The sequence below is a fragment of the Corvus cornix genome, chromosome 13 (genome assembly GCF_000738735.6).
Source record: "Corvus cornix cornix isolate S_Up_H32 chromosome 13, ASM73873v5, whole genome shotgun sequence".
Lineage (NCBI taxonomy): Eukaryota > Metazoa > Chordata > Aves > Passeriformes > Corvidae > Corvus > Corvus cornix.
Genome location: NC_046343.1, coordinates 8,542,964 through 8,564,167, shown reverse-complemented (window position 1 = coordinate 8,564,167; position 21,204 = coordinate 8,542,964). Strand labels below are relative to the sequence as shown.

General features: G+C 46.3%; 1 protein-coding gene across 2 annotated transcripts in view; it reads right to left on the bottom strand.

The window, feature by feature from the left end:
- KLHL3 (kelch like family member 3) overlaps positions 1-21,204 on the bottom strand; it is a 51,072-nt gene extending 29,868 nt beyond the window's left edge. For both annotated transcript variants that reach the window (XM_039559530.1, XM_039559531.1), the window contains exons 1-4: positions 21,128-21,204; positions 13,448-13,564; positions 10,365-10,471; positions 2,895-3,016 (exon numbers count right to left, since the gene is read on the bottom strand). In XM_039559530.1, coding sequence (XP_039415464.1) covers positions 2,895-3,016; positions 10,365-10,471; positions 13,448-13,564; positions 21,128-21,141 — 360 coding nt within the window. In that variant the 5' untranslated portion in view covers positions 21,142-21,204. The remainder of the gene's footprint in view (positions 1-2,894; positions 3,017-10,364; positions 10,472-13,447; positions 13,565-21,127) is intronic.

Genomic DNA, 21,204 nt, shown 5'->3' with positions numbered 1-21,204 from the left:
TCTCACTTCCTGAGCCCAGACCAGGCCTACAAAAGAAAAAAAAAAAAAAATACAGGTTTCTATTAGAAAACAAACAACAAAAATCCTGTAAAAAGGCTTCTTGTTGTGAAGGGCTGGGCACTGCTCAGCATTCAAACACGCTTAGGAACATTCACTGCACTCCATGCTACCTTTGCTGCTCATCTTTTTTCTCATTTCTATCCTGCTCTCATCTTATCTTTCTCACTGACAAGATAGTATCTTTTCATTTACTCACAAGTTTTGGTACCTTGGCTGCATCTGCTCAGTTAATGCCACTGAGCAACCTTATTTTTTTCATAGCTTCTAAAATGAAATTACCTGGCACCTATACCCAGAAATTGCTTCTTCCAGCTACTGAGAAAGTCTGAAGAACCCCTTTAAAAAAGTACCCTTGCCCTGCTAGAGAATCAGAACGTGACAAGGAAATAGGAGACCTCAGGAGATACCTGCTGGGAAAAGAGAAAGTCTCACTGTGCTCAAGCAAGGCTGCGAAGGAACATTGCTGAAACAGCACAGACAGGCACTACTGAGGTGTCCTTCCAGATGGATGGATGGACGGATGGATGGCTGACTCAAAAACACCTGTGCAGCAGGGGGATGTGGTAATGCTAATGTGGTAACCTGCTCACTTCTTTCTAACATTGACACAGCTAATTCTGACTAGAGACTACAAGGAGCTTAATTTTTGATGGTTTTAGTCTTCACTTCATGTGAAATTTTCCAACAAATCACAGAACATTCACTTCTGTAACCTTTTCTTCTTGTGGCTGGAAATGAATATTAACCTGTTTATGGCATTTTGTTCAGAGTAAAACACCCAGAGAGAGGATGGAAATTTCTCTTTCTATTAGTTTCATAACACAGTTATATTAAATTCCATAAAACATTTTCAACATGAACACTTTAAACATGTAATAAAATTTAAACTAGTCAGTTAACCTTGCAGTAGATCAGCTTCATTTCTTCGCTCCTAGGAATTAATTTACCTCTAGCCTGAAGAGTTAATCACAGAGTGGATACTGAAATAAATGCTGCAGTAAAAGGACCTGCTTTACTGCATTGGGAAAAAACACTTAGTATTCAAAACTTACAATTTTTTATATTACTGTCTGAGAGATGAAAGCCAAAATATAGCCAGGGATCTACTTTAACTCCCTGTAATCCCTGGGCCACAGAAGGCAGGCTTTGATTAGGTTTTATGAAAAAAGATGGCTGTCCAGTTGCTCAAGAAAGGCAACACCTGGAGTTTTCACAGACCTTCTGGGCAGGACAGAGCTGCCTCTCCAGCCTGCTCCAGCTCCCACAGCACTGCTCACACCCAGGTGCAGCTGGAGCACCAAAACAGTCCCCTGGAAATGCAGCTGGGGTCACTCCCCAAGCCCCATCCAAGGCAGGCTCAGCAGATGGGATCCCAAGCTCTGCACATCCCACGTGCCAAGTGGGAGCTTCTGACCACCTAACCCCCAGCAGCGTGAAAGGAAAGCACACGTTTCAGAAAGCAGGTGGATACAGCCTCCATATTTCCCACAGAAACAGGGACCAGCCTGAGGGCGTGTAAATGTAGTTTCTCCTCCAGCAATGGGAGATCCCAGAGGTGCAAGGAGCTCCACCCCAGTCCCCCACTGAGTGATGTTGTAAGGCAGCTCCTGATGACCCTGATGTGAAGACACAGCAGACAGCCAGGCCAAGCCACCCACGGCTGGCTTTGAGTGTCAGCACCTTTGCCATAATGGCACCTTGAAGGTATCCTCACCGCTGGTTCTCAGCCTCACTGCAGGGCAACCAGGCTCCACCCTCCTACCAGTGTGACAACTGCCAGGCTGAGAGCACACCAAAAAGCCACATTTATAAAACTGGAGGGCAGAAGGGGCAAGAAAAGGCCCCCACAGATTTAGGTCATGAAGGATGGCAAAGGGTTGGACTGCAAAGCGGACCCAGCTCAGGGGTTTGTCCAAGCTCCTGTGGGAGGAGCAACAGGTCACAAGGACCCACCCTCTCTCTGAGGGGTCGGAGCAGAAGAGCACACAGCAAGAACCTCATTTCAAGCAGAACCAGTCTAATTTTTCCATGTTAATTAGGTCAACAAAACTCTCCAGCATCATGGACACAGACCTGTTCCCCTGGCAATGTCCAAGTCAAAGAGAGGAAGACAACAGGCTCAAACTGCCACTTGCAAACAAAAACAGAGACCAACCGAAAAGCATGTCCATACAAAAGCTCTCAGCATCCCTTCCAGACATCAGTGGCTAAGTGCAGAGCCTTTTTCTTACCACAAATACAAGTACAGTCAAAGAAAGAGCTTTACCAGCAGCCACAGCCATGTGACACTGCAAAACACTCTCTTCCTGAGCACCCTGCTTTATTTGAAGGCTGCCTTTCAATTACTCTTTCCACTTCTGAACAAATATTTACCTCTCAGAAATTCAAGACAGAGCACACACAGAAAAAAGGAAGAATGTCCTCATTTGAACAATGTATTCCACTCAAAGCTCTGTGAAACAACTCAAACTACCCAGAAGAATTTAAAAACTAACAGCCACATTCCTCTGCCATGGCCTTAAAACATTTGACTCACTGCTTGTTTGAGTCTATTCTGACCTTCGACAGACTGACCCACAAGTCAGCACAGCTTCTTGGAAGGCAAATGCCTGCTCTCGTTATAAGAGCTCCACACAAAAGCTAAATGCAACATGACTTAAGCACAGGCAAAGCACTGAAGTGCCTCAAGACTAAACAGAGGCTGGAAGTAGCTCTTTTCAAGCTCAACCTTTTACTTTCTGCACCCTGAGGATCCCTCACCCCCAAAGAACCTGTGCCTTTGAGTTTCAAGCTTTTCACTTGGTTCTCCACAGGAGCTGCTGAACCAGACCTACCTGCACATTCTCTTCCGTGACCTCGATCTCAGCGGTGTAGATGTAATCAATCAGCTTCCTCAGGGTCTGCCCATCCACATCTTTTATCTCAATCTTCTTGGCCTTACTTTCAGACATGTCTCCTGAAATTCATTTCAAAAGGATAGTTACAGTTTGCTCTGCAGAACCTTGCTCCCCACACATCCAGCACGTGCTCCTGCTGTCTGACTACAGGACTGCTTGGCACTATCCCTCACCACTGAAGAGCCACCAGTGAGATTCCCAAAAGCCTCCTAATGCCACCTAAAAAACGACTGAAGATTGAGGACACTAGTGTAAAACAACATAAATCAATAAATGCAACAAACTCAACTTCTTGACAGAAAAGAACCTGCCATGGTTCGTTACAGTGGGGATACTGTAACACGTGTATCAGACAATGAGGCCCGTGGAAAAGAAATATATATGGACGGATTCTTGATAGCTGTTTCAGAGATGTTTATTTCTCCAGCCGCATGGCCGGGGCTCTGCTGAGGAACTGTTCAATCACAGGACCAAGGGTCCTTCTGCCCGCGCAGGGAACACAAACCAACCAATGGGAACGAGGCTGAGCAGGGGCAGGGAAACCCCGTGTCTGTGCCCTCAGGGCCCCTCTCCCAGGGCTACACGGCAGGGAGGGACCCCAACACCTCACCCGTTTTATTTTAATAAAAGGAGAATGAAAACAACTGGATAAACATAACAAGAACAGTTTCAAAACAAAACAAGCCACCCTCCTGAGTCTTTAAATGTCCAAACAGATTCTCCGGAACATCTTAAGGCTGACAGAAGGGAGACACGACTCTCTGAGCATGCTTTGTGGGGAAACTGAGGCAGGAGAGGGTTTCTTCCATTTGTACCTGTTGGAACTCTAAACAACAATAGTTAATTTCTTCCCTCCCCCTCTTTATCCCCCACTCAGCATTGGAAAGGGATTTTTGGGGAAACAATTGGCAAAGGCATGGTTTTGTGAGGGAAACCATGGGTGAAAAAACTGATTGGGAATACACTGGGGGTAACAGGATATAGGATAAAAGGGAAAGGTGGGATTAGGAAAGGGAGACTGTAGGGGGGGCTTATAATGGAGATATTGTCTAACATGACTACGATTTTTAGCATATATACTGCCTTTCACAGAAACACCATCAGGCCCGGTGACCTCTGCTGCTTGTAACCCTTTTCTACCTTGCACAATTTTGAACTCTACTACTTCTCCATCTCCCAAGTTTGGGATGCATTTTTCAGGGTTATGCTTTTTAGTAGCAGTTCTATGAGTGAATATGTCTTGCTGGTTGTCACGTCTCGTTATAAAACCATAATTTTGTTTAACATTATACCATTTTACTATTCCTAAAACCTTAGCTAGGGTGATTTTTTCCTTTTTCTGAGTGGCTTCTGTTTTCTGTCTCACTGTGTTTTTGCTTTCTCTTTTGTCTTCGCTCGCTTCCATGTTGGAACTGCCAGGGCTGCTGGGGCCATCGGAGCTGCTGGTGCCTGCACGCTCTTCCCGGGGTCGCATTCGGGGCCATGCGGGCCGGGCTGGGCCGCACCGCTCAGCTCCCCGCGTGCTGCCGCTTCTGCTCTCAGCTGCGCTGCGGCTGCCTGGGGCTGCACCCACGTCTCGGCCGGGCCCCCGAGCGACGACCCCCCCCCACCCTGCTCCAGCGCGCGTTTCGGGTAGGCGCAGCTCCGCTCCACTGCCGCCAGCCGTCGCCCACGTGCCGCTCCTCTCACAGGGCTCGCTCCACCACGCGCTGTGCGGGGCCGGGCAGGCTCCCGCCACACCTCACTCCGCTGCCGACACTGCGGCTCGTGTCACTCTGCCCGCACGTGGGAACTGCCTCGCTGCTGCTCGCAGAGCGCTCGGTCCACGTGGCCTGGGTCGCACGGTCCCTGAAGCAGTTTTAACTTTGCAAGGACACAGCTGACATTGCTCAACAGTCTTGGTAATTAAATAATATTCATGAAAATATTCTTCCATCAGCATATATTTTGACTCAGAAATTAACTGTGTCCAAAAGTCTTTGGTAAGTATTAAATCCCAAGAAACACAGAAAAAGTTCTTAAACAACCATGCCAGGAAGTGTTTCAGTTCCTTTTGAGCTTGAATTAAGCTAAAATTTACAAATCGTTGTTCAAGAACCTTTTCAAGTTTAAGATAAATGTCCGTATGCGGCTCTGAGAGCCAAGAGTCTTTCCACAGTTCCTCCATAGTTTAGAGATGGAACAGCAAAACAAAAACAAGAAGAGAAATCCAGAGTTTACTCACAAATCAGTTGCTGTCCTTAGGGATCGGGGATCATTCTGCCCGCATTACCCACCGTTTGTTACAGTGCGGATACTTTAACACGCGTATCAGACAACGAGGCCCGTGGAAAAGAAATATATATGGACTGATTCTTGATAGCTGTTTCAGAGATGTTTATTTCTCCAGCTGCATGGCCGGGATCTGCTGAGGAACTGCTGCAATCACGGGACCCGAGGGTCCTTCTGCCCGCGCAGGGGAACACAAACCAACCAATGGGGAACGAGGCTGACCAGGGGCCAGGGACCCCGACAATGGTTCACCTGCATTCAAACATAGGAGCTAAAAAACCCCAGTATGCCTGTCAATCATGTCTCAGTACAGGGACAGCCTCAAAGAGACTGTGGACATGTCTTAGGAAGGTCTTTGAAAAATATATTTTTATATATATTTATTAAAAATATATTTACATTTTTTTAAATACATATACATATAGATAGAATGAGTATGTTACAACAGCTACATTAGGCTATTTTGTGGTATACCCTACATTAAAAACAATGCCGTGTTATTCTTTTTCTTTAGAAAGAAGCTGAAACCTAGTCAGGAAAATAAGCACACAGGGCAGCAGTTACACCCAGCATGCAGCAAGCTTCTCTCCTAAATTACCCTGCTGTAACCCATCCATCACTTGCACCTTGCGCAAAGCATCCACACAGAAAGATGCAGTTCTCATCTCTCACCTTCCCAACCTCACACCTTTGGATCCAAACTGTACCCTTTCTCTAAATCCATAACTCAAAAGCATGTGGAACTAGTGCAATAATTTCCTCCCTGAAAATACAAGTAAAGCCCCTTAGCTGTGTAAGAGCCTATTCATGACCCATAGCTTTATGCACACCTCCTCACCCCCCAGGTAACAGGAGCACGTCAGAGGAACAAAAAAATGCTGCAGGGAGGAGAAAGGACTCCACAGTCCTTCCAGCATCCCCATACATGGTGACTTCACCCAGGATTTAATCACCAGGATCTCCACAGAAAAGAAAGAACAAACTCCCAAGCGGAAAGAAAATAAGTGGAAAAATAAAACTAAACAAAGAGAGCATGAAGAAATGTCAATTCTTAAACCTGGGCATGAATAATCACTACTCTTGGAAATCTGGTGACTCAGTACCACTGTGGGATTAAGTGGAAAAATATTTCCTGCAGCCTACAGAAGTAATTACAACCTACATCTCCGTGCAGCGTTCCACCAGACGTGGCTGGGCACAGTAAGTGCAGAGCACAGAGTCAGATGCTAAACAGGATCCAAGCTTGAGCAAAACCTGGATCCTGCTAATTGAACTTTGCTGACTTTCCTTATGTGAATAAGGAGGCAAATAATAGGAGTGGGGTGGGACCATGAGTGTTAGAACAGTCAACAACATCCCAAGAACTGAAATAATATTTGCCCCAAATTCAATTTTTCAAACTGAATAATAAGATGTTATTCAGAGAAGTCCATGAATACAAATGTACCAGTACAAAGGGATAAATGACCTACATTTGTGAGGCCTTCAAAGCAGGTAGGACTTTTTAATTGACAAAATGTCATCTTCACACACTTCCTCCCCTCAAAAAACCCCAAACATCTCCAGAGATGAGAGGGTGCTTCTGAGAACAGACCAGTCCCCATCAGCCCTGTGGTGCTGGAGGTGCCTGTAAGGAGCACCCACCAAACCCCCTGCATGGGGAGCCCAGAGCCCTGCAGGACCCTCAATGCAAGGAGGGGCTCAGCCACACACACCCAGAGATCGATGCAGAAATAGCTTGGGGGGACCAATCCAATAACATCATCTGTCGTCGTGGCATCCATGTGACACAGGCAACAAAAATAAAAGCTGTGTGGGCTTCCTCGCCCACCAGCAAGCTGCCAGCCCTGCATACTAACAGCCTCCACTGCCTCTGCTCTGGGACCAGCCCAGGCACCCCAGGAGGGGAGTCTCCTGTGCTGCGCCCACGGTTGGATGGGATCTGACTCGGCATGATCGAGTCCCTCCCACTCGTCACCGGGTGGACAAGTCTCTAGTGCTGTGGAATGGGGAAGAACCGGGAGACACCACAAGTGAACCAAGGCAGGATTGGTGCAGACCAGGAGCAGGCACCAGGCTGCCCCTTCCTCCAAGCACAGACCCAGGGCAAGCCTCTGGAGCAGCGCTGTGGGCAGCTGAGTGATGGACCATTGAGGGCATCTCATCTCACATCTCTCCAGAAAAGAAACCCTACACCTTAAACCCCACAAAACCCAGCTCCTAGGGTGTCTTTTATAAAGTCAGACTCGAGCCCCACCTGATACCTTAATTACAGAATAATTCAAAGCACTAGCATTATCTCTCATAAGGACTGTGATGGGAAGGGCTGCCTTGCAGGAGGCACTGCACAGATCCCGTCCCTGCACCACTGCAGCCAAGCAGACACAAGGGACGAGGTGTGAGGGAGCAAAGGCAGGCAAAACAGGCAGGGTGGCTCTGAACAGATCCTCTTTAGGGGACAGTCTGCAGCCCCCCATGAAGGCATTGCCTTTCCTGCACCACATTCAACACCCAGCAGTGCTTTTTCCACTCCCCTCTGCTCATGAAGGCAAGGAGAGAGCAGAGCTCTGTTTTGTCACAAGACAAACTACACTCAAAACTGTAGCAGCCCATGGCACTGTGTTTACCCAGCACAGCAGCCTGCCCTGCCTCCTGAATGCTGCACTCCAGAGAGGCTTTCCAGTGTACAGCCACAGCTTTGGCTGTTTCCTAAGTCACAGATGTGCTGAGGGAGAATACGAGTGCATTGGATAACAAAACCACAGCCTCTCACACATGGGGTGAGTGCTTTGAAGCAGCACACAAGACCTGCAAGGGAGGTTTCTGCTTCCTCCTTCAGCACTTCCAAAATTCCAAAGGTATCTGACAGGAGCAGTCCTAGCAGTGTCACTGAACTATTTGTTGCCCTTTCTAACATGATTGTGTTTTCTTCTAAATAGACAGAAATTACTGTCCCAAATCATCCCCACAGAATAGTGCCAACAAGGACCAGCATCCAAAATGCTCTAGTAAGCCAGTATGGAAAGGGACACTCAGGAAGGGCTGAGTCCCATCTCTCCTTCAGCAGTGGAAGTTACAAATGGAAAATGTGCCTACCCATTTCCAGACTTTCCAGGAATACTTCAAAGAGGAATGGCTAACCAGAGGATACAAGGTCATCACAAGGTCAACCATGGCTCCAAAGTCAGGCCCAGCTGACAGGGACAGAGCCTGCAGAGCAAGCGGTGGGCAAAGGTGGATGAGCTGTGGGTTTCAGTGTGGTTCCCACTGTTCACAGCTCCACACTGATCACTCACTACTCACTCGTGGCTGCCAGCACTGCTGGGGGACCCCTCCAGTAAGAATTCAGTGTGCATATGCAGCTCCTGCAAATGCCCCCACAGTGCAGCTGAACCTGATCCCTTGGCTCCATCACTGATGTGCAGTGCAAAAAAACCAAGTCACAACAACCAGCTCGTGCTGAAGCTGTGATTTTACACTGTCTCCTCGCAGGGAATGAACTGCCACGCAGCTGGAAGGAGATCACACGCTCTGTCTTCGAAAGAGAGAGATCCAGACCTTAGGAATTTGGGGATAGCTAGACTGAAAGCAAAGGGAGAGCCGGTCTTTGCCTGACCCTCTGCCCCCGGGGACTTGTCAGGGGGAGGGGACAGGCGGCTGCCAAGGCTGTCACCCAGCCCAGGGGAGCTCTGAGCCAGCCACATGACGGGTTAGCTGATTACTGTTTAACTCAGAGAGTGAGGGATTACACGGCCCAGAGAATTCCTGCATGGAAACATGAGCAGCCCTGCACCACCACCTTCCCACTCAGATGACCTCTAAGGATCAGAGGGTTTTTCCAAGAGCTTTTCTTTATTAAACTTCTCATCAGGAACAAGCATCACAAGTAGAGCTCGAGGTGCCCTCAAACATAGTTGCTTCTGAGCAGTGTTTGCTCCTCTGCCTCACTACCATAGCCAGTACCAACTTCAGGGTGCAGCACCAGTGCCCCAGAGAACACAGATGCTCTCCACCTTAGCCCACCACACTGATAAAGCCACCATGGGGAGTGTCACATCTCTCCTCACATTTTACACTGGAGGTTTTCCCCCCACCTCCATTACAGAAGGGAAAAAAGCTTCACAAATGACAAGCTTTTTCCTGAGAAATGCTGTGTTCTGCTTCCAGCAAAGTGAATTAAACTAGGTCTAATCTCAAGGTTTTTAAAAGGAAGAAGAAAGGCCCAGACCACAAGCAAATGAACATGAAACAGGGGAAAAACCCCTGAACCTCATTTATGTTGGAGCTCAGGGACAGTAACAACTATCCCCTGGGGTGTACAATCATTTTCTTTGTATTTGTCAGTTCCTATCCTGGAAATAAGGGCAAGGAAAAGGAAAGAAGCTAAGGAGTTTCTGACCAGACTAATTTTACTAGAATGACTTAAATAAGCCGCTCACTCCCCTCCTTCAGGATTGACTTAGCTTTCTTTGGTTTTTTTTTGCTGCCCCGTCTGGGCACAGCCTTTGAAGGGCACCTGCTCTGGGAATCAGGTGATCAGAGAAAGAATTTTGTCCTCTTCTTCCTTTCTGTCTTTACCAAAACACATTGGACTGCAGCAACTCACCCTGTTAAAAAGCTGGGCTGCTAAAACTCACTGGGATGAAGAGAACAACGGTGTTATTTCAGGCAGCAGAAAGAAGTGCCATGGGAGATTAAACATCTGTGACTGCCAAATCAGTATCGGCAGGACTGAGCCTTGAAACTACAACTCCTGTGCCAGCAACCTCTTTGATGTGCACCATGAACATTTAGGGCACTGAACACGTGCTTGATGACAATGTTTTCATGATCCAAGGTCTTGTTAGGTGAAAAAATACTAACCCATAAAGCAGTGAGCCAAACTCCACAGTAACCTCACAGTGTCCCACATGCTATCCACTCACCCCACAGCCATACAGCCACCCCACAGGAATTAGTCAAGAATGACCAGCATCATCCATCAAGTACAGCAATCTGCAGACCCATCGGTACCACTTCTCTCTCAAGCAAACCCTCTCCTGCCTGTGCTGCAGCTCCTGACAGAGACACAGCCTGAGGCCTGGGGACTGCAATGGCCCATTCAGCCCAAGCACAGTCTGGTGTCAAAAGCAGTACCTGTAAACATGGCACAGAAATAAGGGCTGCAGGCTGCAAGCACCACCCGGTGAGCTTCCATCTCCACGGTTTCGGCCACAATCACCACATCACAGAGGAGCCGCTTGCTGGGAAAATACCAGAAAAGACAAAGATCAGAATTTCAGAATTCCTGGTCAAAAAGCTACATCAGTACAGGCCAAAAAAATGGAAGACCAGCTATTATAGACATGGCACCTGAGCTTCTGCCAAATCCCAGGGGAAGGTCCTCTAACCCTTCAGCTACCAGCTCCTGTCACTGTTTGCCTACAAAGCAGAGGCTGGATCCTCCTGAGGCTGCAGCCCCGCCTGTGGTTCTGCTTTCCTAGGAAAAAAAACCTGGAAGCCAAACTAGGCATACATGCTGTCCCAAGAATGAAGGGTAAGGGGCTCCTTCACCTCTCAAACAAGCAGGGCTTGGAGAAGGGGCAGAAGAGCTTAAAGATTTGGGCACTACCTGGGGCCAGGCTCTAGCAAGTCTGTAAGGCAAGAAATAGACATGCAAGGGAACACCAGCAGCCCTTTCATCTTTCCACAGGGAAAAGGTAGAATGAAAAATGAAGTGATTTCTGTACTTCATTCCATGCTTGTCACTAAAGAATGTGGCCACCAAAATAGATCCTGTCACTGGTAAGTGCAGAAGCTGCCTCAGCCATCTGCCAGAGAGGAGGTATCAATCACTGGAGTTTATCCATGGGCCTGAGGACTTCATTTACCTCATGAATTAGTCTGGGATTAAGAGTCATTGGGATAAAGAACAGGGTTCCAGACAGAAACCAAAAAAGAAACCTTCTAAGCTCCCCCACTGACTCATTGTAGAGCTTTGGAAAAGCCACTTCATTAACGAGTGACCTTTTCTACTTGCCCCACGTATGTCCTTTGAGGATTCATTAGTTAATGTTTGCACAGAGCTTCGAAGATGCCGACAGCAAGGAGTGCTCAGCCTCCCAATAAGTTGGTTTAAGATGCTTAAGCATACAAATGCAAACTAAGGGTGTTCTTTTCAAATGTCAAGCCTGAAAAAGGATCAGTGTCTGTAAATCTAGATGTTGTCTTCTCTTTGGAAATACTTATCTCCACACTGAACTTTGTCTTTAGGAAACTGCATTATCAAATAAATATACACAGAGCTTCTAATGGACCAGGTATGTCTCTTCCCCATATATTGAAATATGTGAACAAAACAGCTGTGAAATGCAGGGTTACAGTTGGAAAACAGGAAGAAAGTAGAAACTGGCAGTCTGTACTCTACATTCATCCCAATTTGGAAGGGGAAAGGGCAATGAGGGGAACTCTAAGAGCCTCTTAATGGAAGCTTCCTCATTTCTTTTAGCTTATGTAAAAGGTGCTCTGTTCAATTCCTCTTTGGGCTACAGCCATCAAAAGTACCACTCATAAAATAATTTCATCCACATTTTCAAACTAAAAGCCTAAGTGGCACTTAGGGACATGATTTAGTGGTGGCCTTGGCAGTGCTGGTTTAAGGGTTGGACTCAATGACCTTAGAGGTCTTTTCCAACCTAAACAATTCCATGATTCTATATAGTATATAGGCTAAAGACTTAGCATGACTTTTCTAGACCCTCTGAATGAGATTTGTGGATGCATGTGAAGGGAGAAATTGTTATTCAAGTTATCTATTAACACTGATTGCTGACAGCTGAACAGATCCCAAGCTCAGTGCACATTGAAGAGATGTGAAAACCACATATTCCACAACAGCAGCAGGAGCCAACAAAAAAAAAAGAGGAGCCAGAAGATGAAAACATTATATAGGTCCTTAAGGGCAGCTTTCAGTCTACTACATTTTATCTGTTCAGCATTGCCCAAGATACCTAACCACAGGCACTAAGAAACATTGTCTGTCTCCACTGATTCCCACTATGCTTCAATTAAGAAAGGAATAATAGTAGCACAATAGATGTCTGAATGTAGCTGCACAAGCCTTTAGTTTCAGATCCTTTGCTTTCAGTACAAAGAAAGGACCAGAAGGATGCCAGTTATAAGTAAAAAAATTACAACATACCCTGCTTCATGTAATTGTTACAATATTTCCTTATTCTGTTCCTATGCAACAGAGAAGCACTGTCAGATATCTGTGGAAGGAAACATTTCCAATCTTTCTCCACACTAGAGAACTTGTATATTAGGAGACTACTTAATCCATGGAGAATAAGTAGCTTTTACAGCATCTTTTGAGTACTTGGAGTGTGCAGGAAGAGCAAAGGATGTTACCTGCTTTCACCACATCATCTCGACAGCTAGGGAGCTCATACATTCATGTGTATCACACACACACTTTCCATAAGAATTCTTTTTAAAATTAGAAGGGTGAGTAAGTCCAATGAACTAGTCAGAGAAATGTTCACTGAACTTCTGTGTGGTTTGTGGGTTAACAGCAACTGAGAAACAACTCAGGCTGAACCACTGCCACCACACTGCTGATGTGATGACAGCAGTTTTCAAAGCTGTGTTCAGAGATATTTTTTCAGCCTCTGTTCTCCCTGTATCCACACAACTGTGTAAAGACCAAGGTGTTCTCTTCTAACCAATATCAGGATTTTTCAATTTGCAAGAAGAGAGCTGACATTCTTCCTGAGTACTTGCTTTTTTTTTTTTTTTTGCCCCTTACTTTGGAGTGCTAAGCCCAGACTGAGTGATGCTGCTAGTCAAAGAGACTAAGAACAGTACATTAATAATCTTTGGTCTGTAATTATGTGTAGGTGTCTTAATGTCTGTAATGTTCTATTATTGGGTTTCAGACCATTACCTCAGTTAAGAACATAGTTTACAGCTGAATTTGCTGTAAGTAATGGAAAAGACTAAACGAATTATCATCTGTGAATGAAGGCTGTGGCTCAGGTAATGTTTTTGGGAAGACAGAGGTCTGAGACTGGGGAGACCAGCCCACCACAGAAGGACTTTATTTTAGCTTCCTGTTTGTTGATCAATACTCTACCTGCAATCATTAGCTGTAACAAAGATGGCACAGACTATTTTCTATGTCTCTCAACCAGCACAATTCTGCTAAACCAGAGAGGGTGCCCAGTAAGTCAAAAGTGTACCTCCGTAATTCATTCATGACCTTGAAAGCCTTTCTCATGTGAGAGGGATTGACTGTCACTGTACGCTGGTCCTTTTCATCTTCAGCTGCCTCAGAGGAACGGGAACTCTGCTTAATGCTAAAAACAGGAACAAAAATGGAGTAGAAAGTTTGATTAAAAGGCACTTTAGAAAAACAAGCATCCTAAAACTGCAGCACAGGGTATTAAGCATGGACTTACTCACAAGTCTGTTAGTCAGTTTAGGTTCTCCACATCAAGAGCATCAAAAAATGCAGCTACTTCTGCATGGATGTTGAAAGCCAACTCAGCCCACATGTCAGCCAGCAGGGAAGAAAAGAAAAAAGTGCCAAACACCTGAGGACAAAGCCCAGTCTTACAGGCTTCAGGCCAGGAAAGCAGTGTAAGTTGAAATTCAAGCCAGAACATAATTGCCTCACTGAATAGAAATAGACTTCAGCACTGGGAACTGCAAGAGTACCAGGGGTTTTTTAACATTCATACAGAGAAAAAGTTTAGTCTTCAATGTCCCATCTGAAAAAGGCAAGCACACAATACATGACTCGCATCTTCTTTAGAGGGAAGTAGAAAAGGGCTATTAAAACTCCCTGTGCAGCTTTCAAACCTTTACTGAAGCCACATCCCATTTCCATTTCAGAAACAGATCTATTTATTGCCACTGAAACATATGGAATGAATTATTAAACCTTCCTACCAGAACCACCAGCTACAGAGGTAATGTTGAACCAGAGGCACCCAGCTATGTGCTGTGTTTAATCAGGCCAACAGGTGCCTAAGGCACATACGTGTCCTCATTACTTTGTTGGGAGCATTTGCTCTTTACACACAATTGACAGCAGGTCAATATCTCCATCTCCCTGATCCAAAAGCCTGTGAAATCACTCGGAGCTAAAGGCTCCCACCTGTGAAAGAAGCAGCACTTTGAGGCAGGTCCCTGTTCTGCTCGTGCCCATGGCTCACCCCTCAAACCCCTCGCAGGCAAAGGCAAACAAGACAAGTCAAGGAGGGTTGTCCTGTCGAAAGCCAACTCCAAGAGAATGGCAGATGTCAGGAGGCAACTCCATCACCCCATGTGCCTGACTGGAGACCCTCTCAGAGCTTTCCCTTCCAAAGGACAGTCTCCTTTACTTTTGTCCCCTCCTCCCTGCCAGCTTTCCTAGTTGGGCTGGTATCATGATAAAAAAGGCTGAATCAGGTTAAACCAGCAGTCTCGGTAGCCCAGCATCCTGTTTCTACTGATGGCCAGAAGGTGATGTCTGAAGAAGAGTAAAACAGTGTGGAAGGATCCTTCCCAGAATACCCCGTCAGCCCCTGTCAAGGTGTGTATGCATGCACATATAGATCTATATACACATACACTTACATACAATGACTTGCACTTTGAAAAACACATTATTTGCTATTTACAACCACCTGACAGTGTGAGACCCTTGCTGAACATTACATCCTCCCCATTGCCTGCTCCTGACCAGTGGCTGTCACCATCCCCATGTCCCTTGACACCACACAAAGCTCTCTGCCCCCCCAGCAGTCTTTGGTGGGCTGCACTCTCCTGCCTCGAGAAGCAAGAGGCTGAGCAGCAGCCAAGTTGCACACAGCTCGAATCCACGCCTGCATACTGAGCAGCCTCCAGCTTTGTGCCTGAGACAAAGGCCAAAAACCAGCCAAGTCCAATTCTTTCAGGTTGCTGAGCAAGTGAAATATTTTCAGTCATAAGTGAAGCCACAAGGCTGAGCACAACATCACTCAGCACATGTCCCAGTGAGGGGGACAACTTCCCAGACTCCGTTATAGTTGTCATCCAATTAGCTTAGTATGGCTGGATTTAAAAAAAAAACAGAAAAGGAGAATACCTCGTGTTAAATGTTCAGTATTCAAGGGACTGGTACCAGGCAACGACACAAACAGCTTTTCTATCCCTGAAGAAAGCTGAACTCATTTTGTGCCACACATACTGCCAGAGGTGCTCATGGACATGGAGCTGTGCTGGCACTTGGCTCTTCCCCAGCTCTGCACAGTGCAGTGAGGAAGCCTCATCGCTCCAGGGACACGGCCAAACCCAGCTAAGCCTCAGTGCTGTGTCTATCAAAAGCCCTCGTTGAAACTTTAGGCCAGGTGAAGTTTGACCACAGCTTTAAACACCCCAGCATAAACCCTTGATTTTTAAACAGCTAAACCTGCCCCCGTGGCACGATGGAGCCAAGGAGGGAAAAACAAGGCTCTAGAAGTGCAAGTGACTTCACGGAGCTTTCAGGCTCCAAAGCTGAAACGCGTACAGGAAGCAAGCAAAGTAAACAAAAAAGAAAAAAGTATTAAAAAAAGAAAGTGAAACTGAAAGGCAGCGTCAGGGAGAGCCACTCCCATTGCTCCCGGGGCAGGACAGCTGGATCACAACAGGACACTGCCCCGAACAGCCCCACAGACACACCTCACAGACCCAAAATCAAGCCATGCACACAGAAATCATGGGGGCTCTTTAATAAGAACAATCGCACTGCTGAGATTTATCTATTACCTCTCCAGTGCCGGAGACCAAAGATTCATTATGTTCAAACTTTTCCACTGGCAAAAGATATAGTTCAAAGGACACAGCAAGTTTCACTGAACTCCAAAGTAAATGTCAGGTCAACAAGCCTTTTATAAAGCCTCAACTCCACCAACATTTGTCTGTGTATTTTAAAAGCAAAAAAAAAACTTGCTTTAGGATTTTGGAAAAAGATCAATCAGCTCTTCCTAAAAAGCAGGAAAGGTAATTTTTAAAAAAACATCCTAAGAGACATCCTCAGCATAATTAAAAGGGGCAGATTTCAGAATTTGCCAAAGGCTTAACATAAGAAAATACCACAGATTGTCTGGTTAAAAACTTGTTTCAAAAAAGATCAAGCTATGCTATTTAAAGTTTTTTCCAAGTGACTCATTAAAAAAAACAGATTTGAAGCATTAATGTCTAAGAGCCTTTAACTCATCTTTAAGACTGATTCCATAGAATTCCTGTAATGGACAGAGGATGATTTTATCTGGGAGAGATATTTTACACCTCCATGCACATACTCTCAGAGATCACTGACGCATTTCCAACATAAAAATGCAAGAACCTGAATGCTCTGAGCACATGCAACCTGCCAGAAAGCAAAAGCTGCCCCTGAGAAGACCAAATCATTACATTTCACAGCTTTTTCTGACCTTTTTCCCTCCACAAGGCTAAGAACTATTACATTTATTACCCTGTTGTTATTTTAATGGATCAAACCAAAGGAGGAATAGGGTCCTCTGATCAAAGATACCAGCCAAGACCAACTGGACACGCTGGAGCCCCTGCACCCCATGACCACAGGGACATCCCCCCATGTTTGCCAAGCTGATGTCCTACTACACCAGCAGGACTCATGAGCCAGCTGCCAGGAGCAATTTGTTCTATTCCTGGGCTATCCAAGGCCGTGCACTGAGTGAATGGACAAATGATTTAATTTCCCTGGGCCAGATGAACATCCTCTTTACAGACACAGCAGGATGCTCCTAAAATGAGCAGAGAGGCTCTTGGTTTCAGACAGTGCCAACCCCACTGCCACCTCCTGCGTGGCCTTTCAATGATGTCCCCAAGTAGAACAAATGAACCCTGATTTGAGGGTCCCCAATTAGGCCAGTGAAGCTAATAATCACTACCCTGTTGACACTGTGTTTCTCCTCTCCAGGACCCCCTAGCAGAGCTGCGCTCAGGTTGCCAGGGTTCACAGCCCAGCTCCTGCCCAAGTGTGGCCACAACTCAGCTGACAGAAAGGTATTTTAAAAACCCATAACCCACCGTTCTGCTGCCCGCATGTTTCAGCTATGAAGTTGGGTTGCCGTAGTTACCAGCAGTAATTACAGATGTCTTTGTAGATTATGTGAAAGAATAAAAGCCTTCCTTAGAGATAAACTGTCCGCTGGCAAGATTACTGCCGTGCAGAGAGCTGGTAAACCCCAGGAACAAAAATCCCAGCTCTGCCAAATCCAATTCTAACACTGGCTTTATGGGAGCCGGGAGTTCATCCTGAAGGAAGGGCAGATCTCAAATACTCTCTCCTTCAGAGCACAGAAGGACGAGTTTCTGCTCATGTTTCTGGGAGAAGAGCCTCTGGACTCAGCTCTAATCCAACGTGACCACCACCAGGCTCACACTGGGGAGGTGATGGGTCCCCAGACATTTCCAGCCCAGGCTCATCCCACTGTGCATCCTGGGGGATCTCTGGGAGCTGCCCTCCTCTCCTGCCTGAGCACCACAGGCTGAGCTCTGCTCTCCTGGTTGTCCCCTAGCACCACAGAGCCTCAGCACCACAAGCTTGGCCAAAGACTCAGCCAGGATCAGTGTCCTGCACGGGCAATCCAGCACCACTGTAGGGGCTTCATATCCTTGTATTAATTTAGAAATGTCTGCTAGCCATAAATTTCCAAAGCCTATGGAGCTTCTTTGTGGGATATGTAGCAATCATCACCAGAAAATGTTAATCTGCAGTTTCTGAGAGGTTTGACATCACTCTGATCTAAAAATATGCCAGGTGCCCAATAGCAGTTAGTAGTGTTCAAAACTTTAACACCTCTACAAAGGTAAATGGAGACCAAAATACTGGTTTAGGCTAAGCAAAATGAAAACTCATTTTACCTTAAATGGCCTAATTCTCTGTTTAGAATCAATGTCCCAAATAACAGGAGAAATACATTATGTCCAGTAGTTTTATTCCTGGAGTCAGGCAGACACAGTAAGGAAAACCTATCAGTGTAACGGCATAGTTATAAAAATCGCAATTTCTGAATTTGTCTTTCGGTACATACAAAGACATTCAAAAAATTGTGACTGAAGGAATCCACATACTGAACTGGATTTTGAGAGGATTTCAGAGAAATGCATTATCATTAAAACATATGGGAGGCAGCATAACGGAAAGGATTATTTTTCTTTTAATAGCAATATTATTTTCCTATTTTGTTGATTTTTTTTCAGTGCCTGCATCAACATGGAGACATTAGCTTAGGAAAATACACAGTTGGCATACAGCAGATCCCCGAAAGGATATTCATATCAAAGGAGACCTCAAGGGGAAAGAAGACTTTGGGAACTAGTGAGAAGAAAAGTCTTTGCTGTCAGTAATGGAAACAACACAAAATAACTTAAATATGACAATAGCATTTGCTTTCAAAGGCAAATATTGTATTTCTCAAACAGATACCACGGACTACCTTCACTCAAATATAAAACTACAGGTGTTTTAATATTTTAACCAAAAAAAATTAACATTCCAGAGGTTTTTTTTCTATTCCAACTCAAAAACATCTTGCAAATTCAGAACCAGAGTATCATGCCCAACTGTAAACCTTCTGCAATTTCTCCATAAAATAAAAGTCCCTATCACCACAGTAAAAGAGAACCAAGATTCTGAAATATTTTATTACCAAATGTGAGTGTTTCAGGTTAAATCTCCATTGCCCCCAGCTGCTTCTGCTCATGTGCAATGACATGGGCACATGATACCACTGAACATCCTGGGTGTGCAAGTTAACAGGATATTTGAGTCTGGGCAGGCTTGGGACCAGAGTCAGAGGTGATGTGAGCACAAGTAACATGGATCCTCACTGACTACGAAAATGGAAAATGCAGAAATATTAAAAACCAGGGGGAACTCTGACGTTATGAAAGTTATCAAGTGTAAAATTTGAGGACCAGTCTGCCTGACACAGATCTGAGCTGAAATGCAGGGCAAAAGCACAGCAATAAGCACAGACTGAGCCCACCGTGCTCGCCCACCAAGGTCATTTTTAAACACCTCCTCCCAGGACTTGCTCCGAGCAGGCAAAGCAGCCCCAGCACAGCCCCACACACCATGCCCTTTTGAACCAGAAAGCAGGTGAATATTTCCAGCTTTCCTTGCCAAGAGTCAAACCCCACATCATTACTGCCCGTAACCAGTTCAGGACTGCCTTCCTCTTCCTGAAAATTAGAAATGCAAGCAGCAATTTGGGTAATCATTCCTCACTTCCAGAGGCAGAGAACATGCTGATGGGGATAGTCCTTCATGCCCTAAAAACAGATGGTCTGGAAACAACAGGATAAGGTAAAATAGTCCAGGTATTTTCCTAGTGGCTTTTTCACCACTGTATCCCCGGAAAAAGACCTCCAGTCAAAATGAGACCATTGCTCGTAACCATCAAAAAAAAAAAGTATAAGCAACTGTGCCAAGGATGATCCCAGCCTGGGGTATCAAAACAGCTCTGTTCCACTTCCTCAAACACAGGCTCACTTATACAAATAAAGAAAAAAGCAAAAAAAAAAAGGAATCCCATTCCATGAGCTGGCATCTAGCGTGACAAACTAAGATTTCAAGGCCCTTGCAATTAATTAATATTTGGATTAATATTCAGAGGTGACTGTTGGCACCATTACAGGAAGCAGAAGCCCTACAATGAGAAATGTGGCAGGATGAAAGGTTTTGCATGTTAAAAACACAAACAATTACAACCCTTGAGTCACAGAAGGGTAGAAAGCTGCCCTTTAGAGCTTGGAAAACAACTCCTACAGGCTGCTGCGAATGTTTTCCCTCAACAGAAGGAAAATTTCCAGAATTTGGGGGTTGACTCCAGCTTAATTTTCTAATGTATCATATTTAAACAAAACTCCTGTCAAGCCCTGACATTTAGTCCTACCAGCAGGTCAAGCCCCCTCTCTGTTCCCCTACCCCCTGCAAGGTCACCAGCACAAAAGGAAGCACTCAGCATATCCTGTTTTTAAAATAATATTGTAAAAAAACTCAGACCAGTTTAATGTTTCATTTGAAGCAGCAGAAGTAGCTTCTGGTGTGTGAAAGGCACCTGACAGAAGGGAGTAATAAGGGCAGAGCCAAAACACTGAACGTCTCTCTGGCATTCACTAGGTCCCTGCGCAGCGATAGTATCTTTTATGGGTTCAGTGGACATTAAGTCGACTCGGTAAACACTTCTTCCCGCAGGTTTTGGAGCAATAGAGCCGCCTGGCAGGAATAAAGTCTATACGGCCCGGCTACCGTGCGAGGGAGACGCGGGATCCCCTGCACTGCCCTAACACCGCACAGTGCTCGGCTTCCACACGCGCTGCTGGAAAATCGACCCCCGAAGGATTCACAGATATTACAGATTTTCACTCGTGACTCAAAAAAGCAGCAAGTATCAGTGAGTCTGTCTTCAGCGGAATGCCGAAGTCGGCTGCCCGAGGTTCCAGGCGCAGGCAGGGCACACACAAGCCCAGCACATCGTGCCGGCGAGGCGAGCCGGCGGGGCAGCTACCCCCCCGCCGTCCTGCATCCCACCCCCACGTCCTGCATCCCAGCCCCCTGCCCCGCACCTCCATTTTAGCGAACGCCCCCCGACCTGCCCCCCTCACGTCCTTAATCACATCCGAAACACATCCTACGGAATCCCCTCCTCTGCCTCGGTGTGGGCACGCGGGGCGAAGCCGCCTGTCACCATGACATTGCAACATCCATGAATAGCACGGCGGGCGCCCATCGCAGGAGGCATTCCTGCCGGCGGGGAGCGGGGGTCCCCGCAGCCGCGCCCCGCATTCCTGCGCACAGCCCCGCATCGCTCGCACCCCGGGGAAGGGCATCCCATCCCGCCGCGCTCCGGGCGGACACAAAGGCTAGCGGAGGTACCCACCTCTCCTCCTCCATTGTGCGGGGCGGCGGCGGGGCCGGCTCAGCGCCCCGGGCCCGGCATGGCTGCGAGCGGCCGCC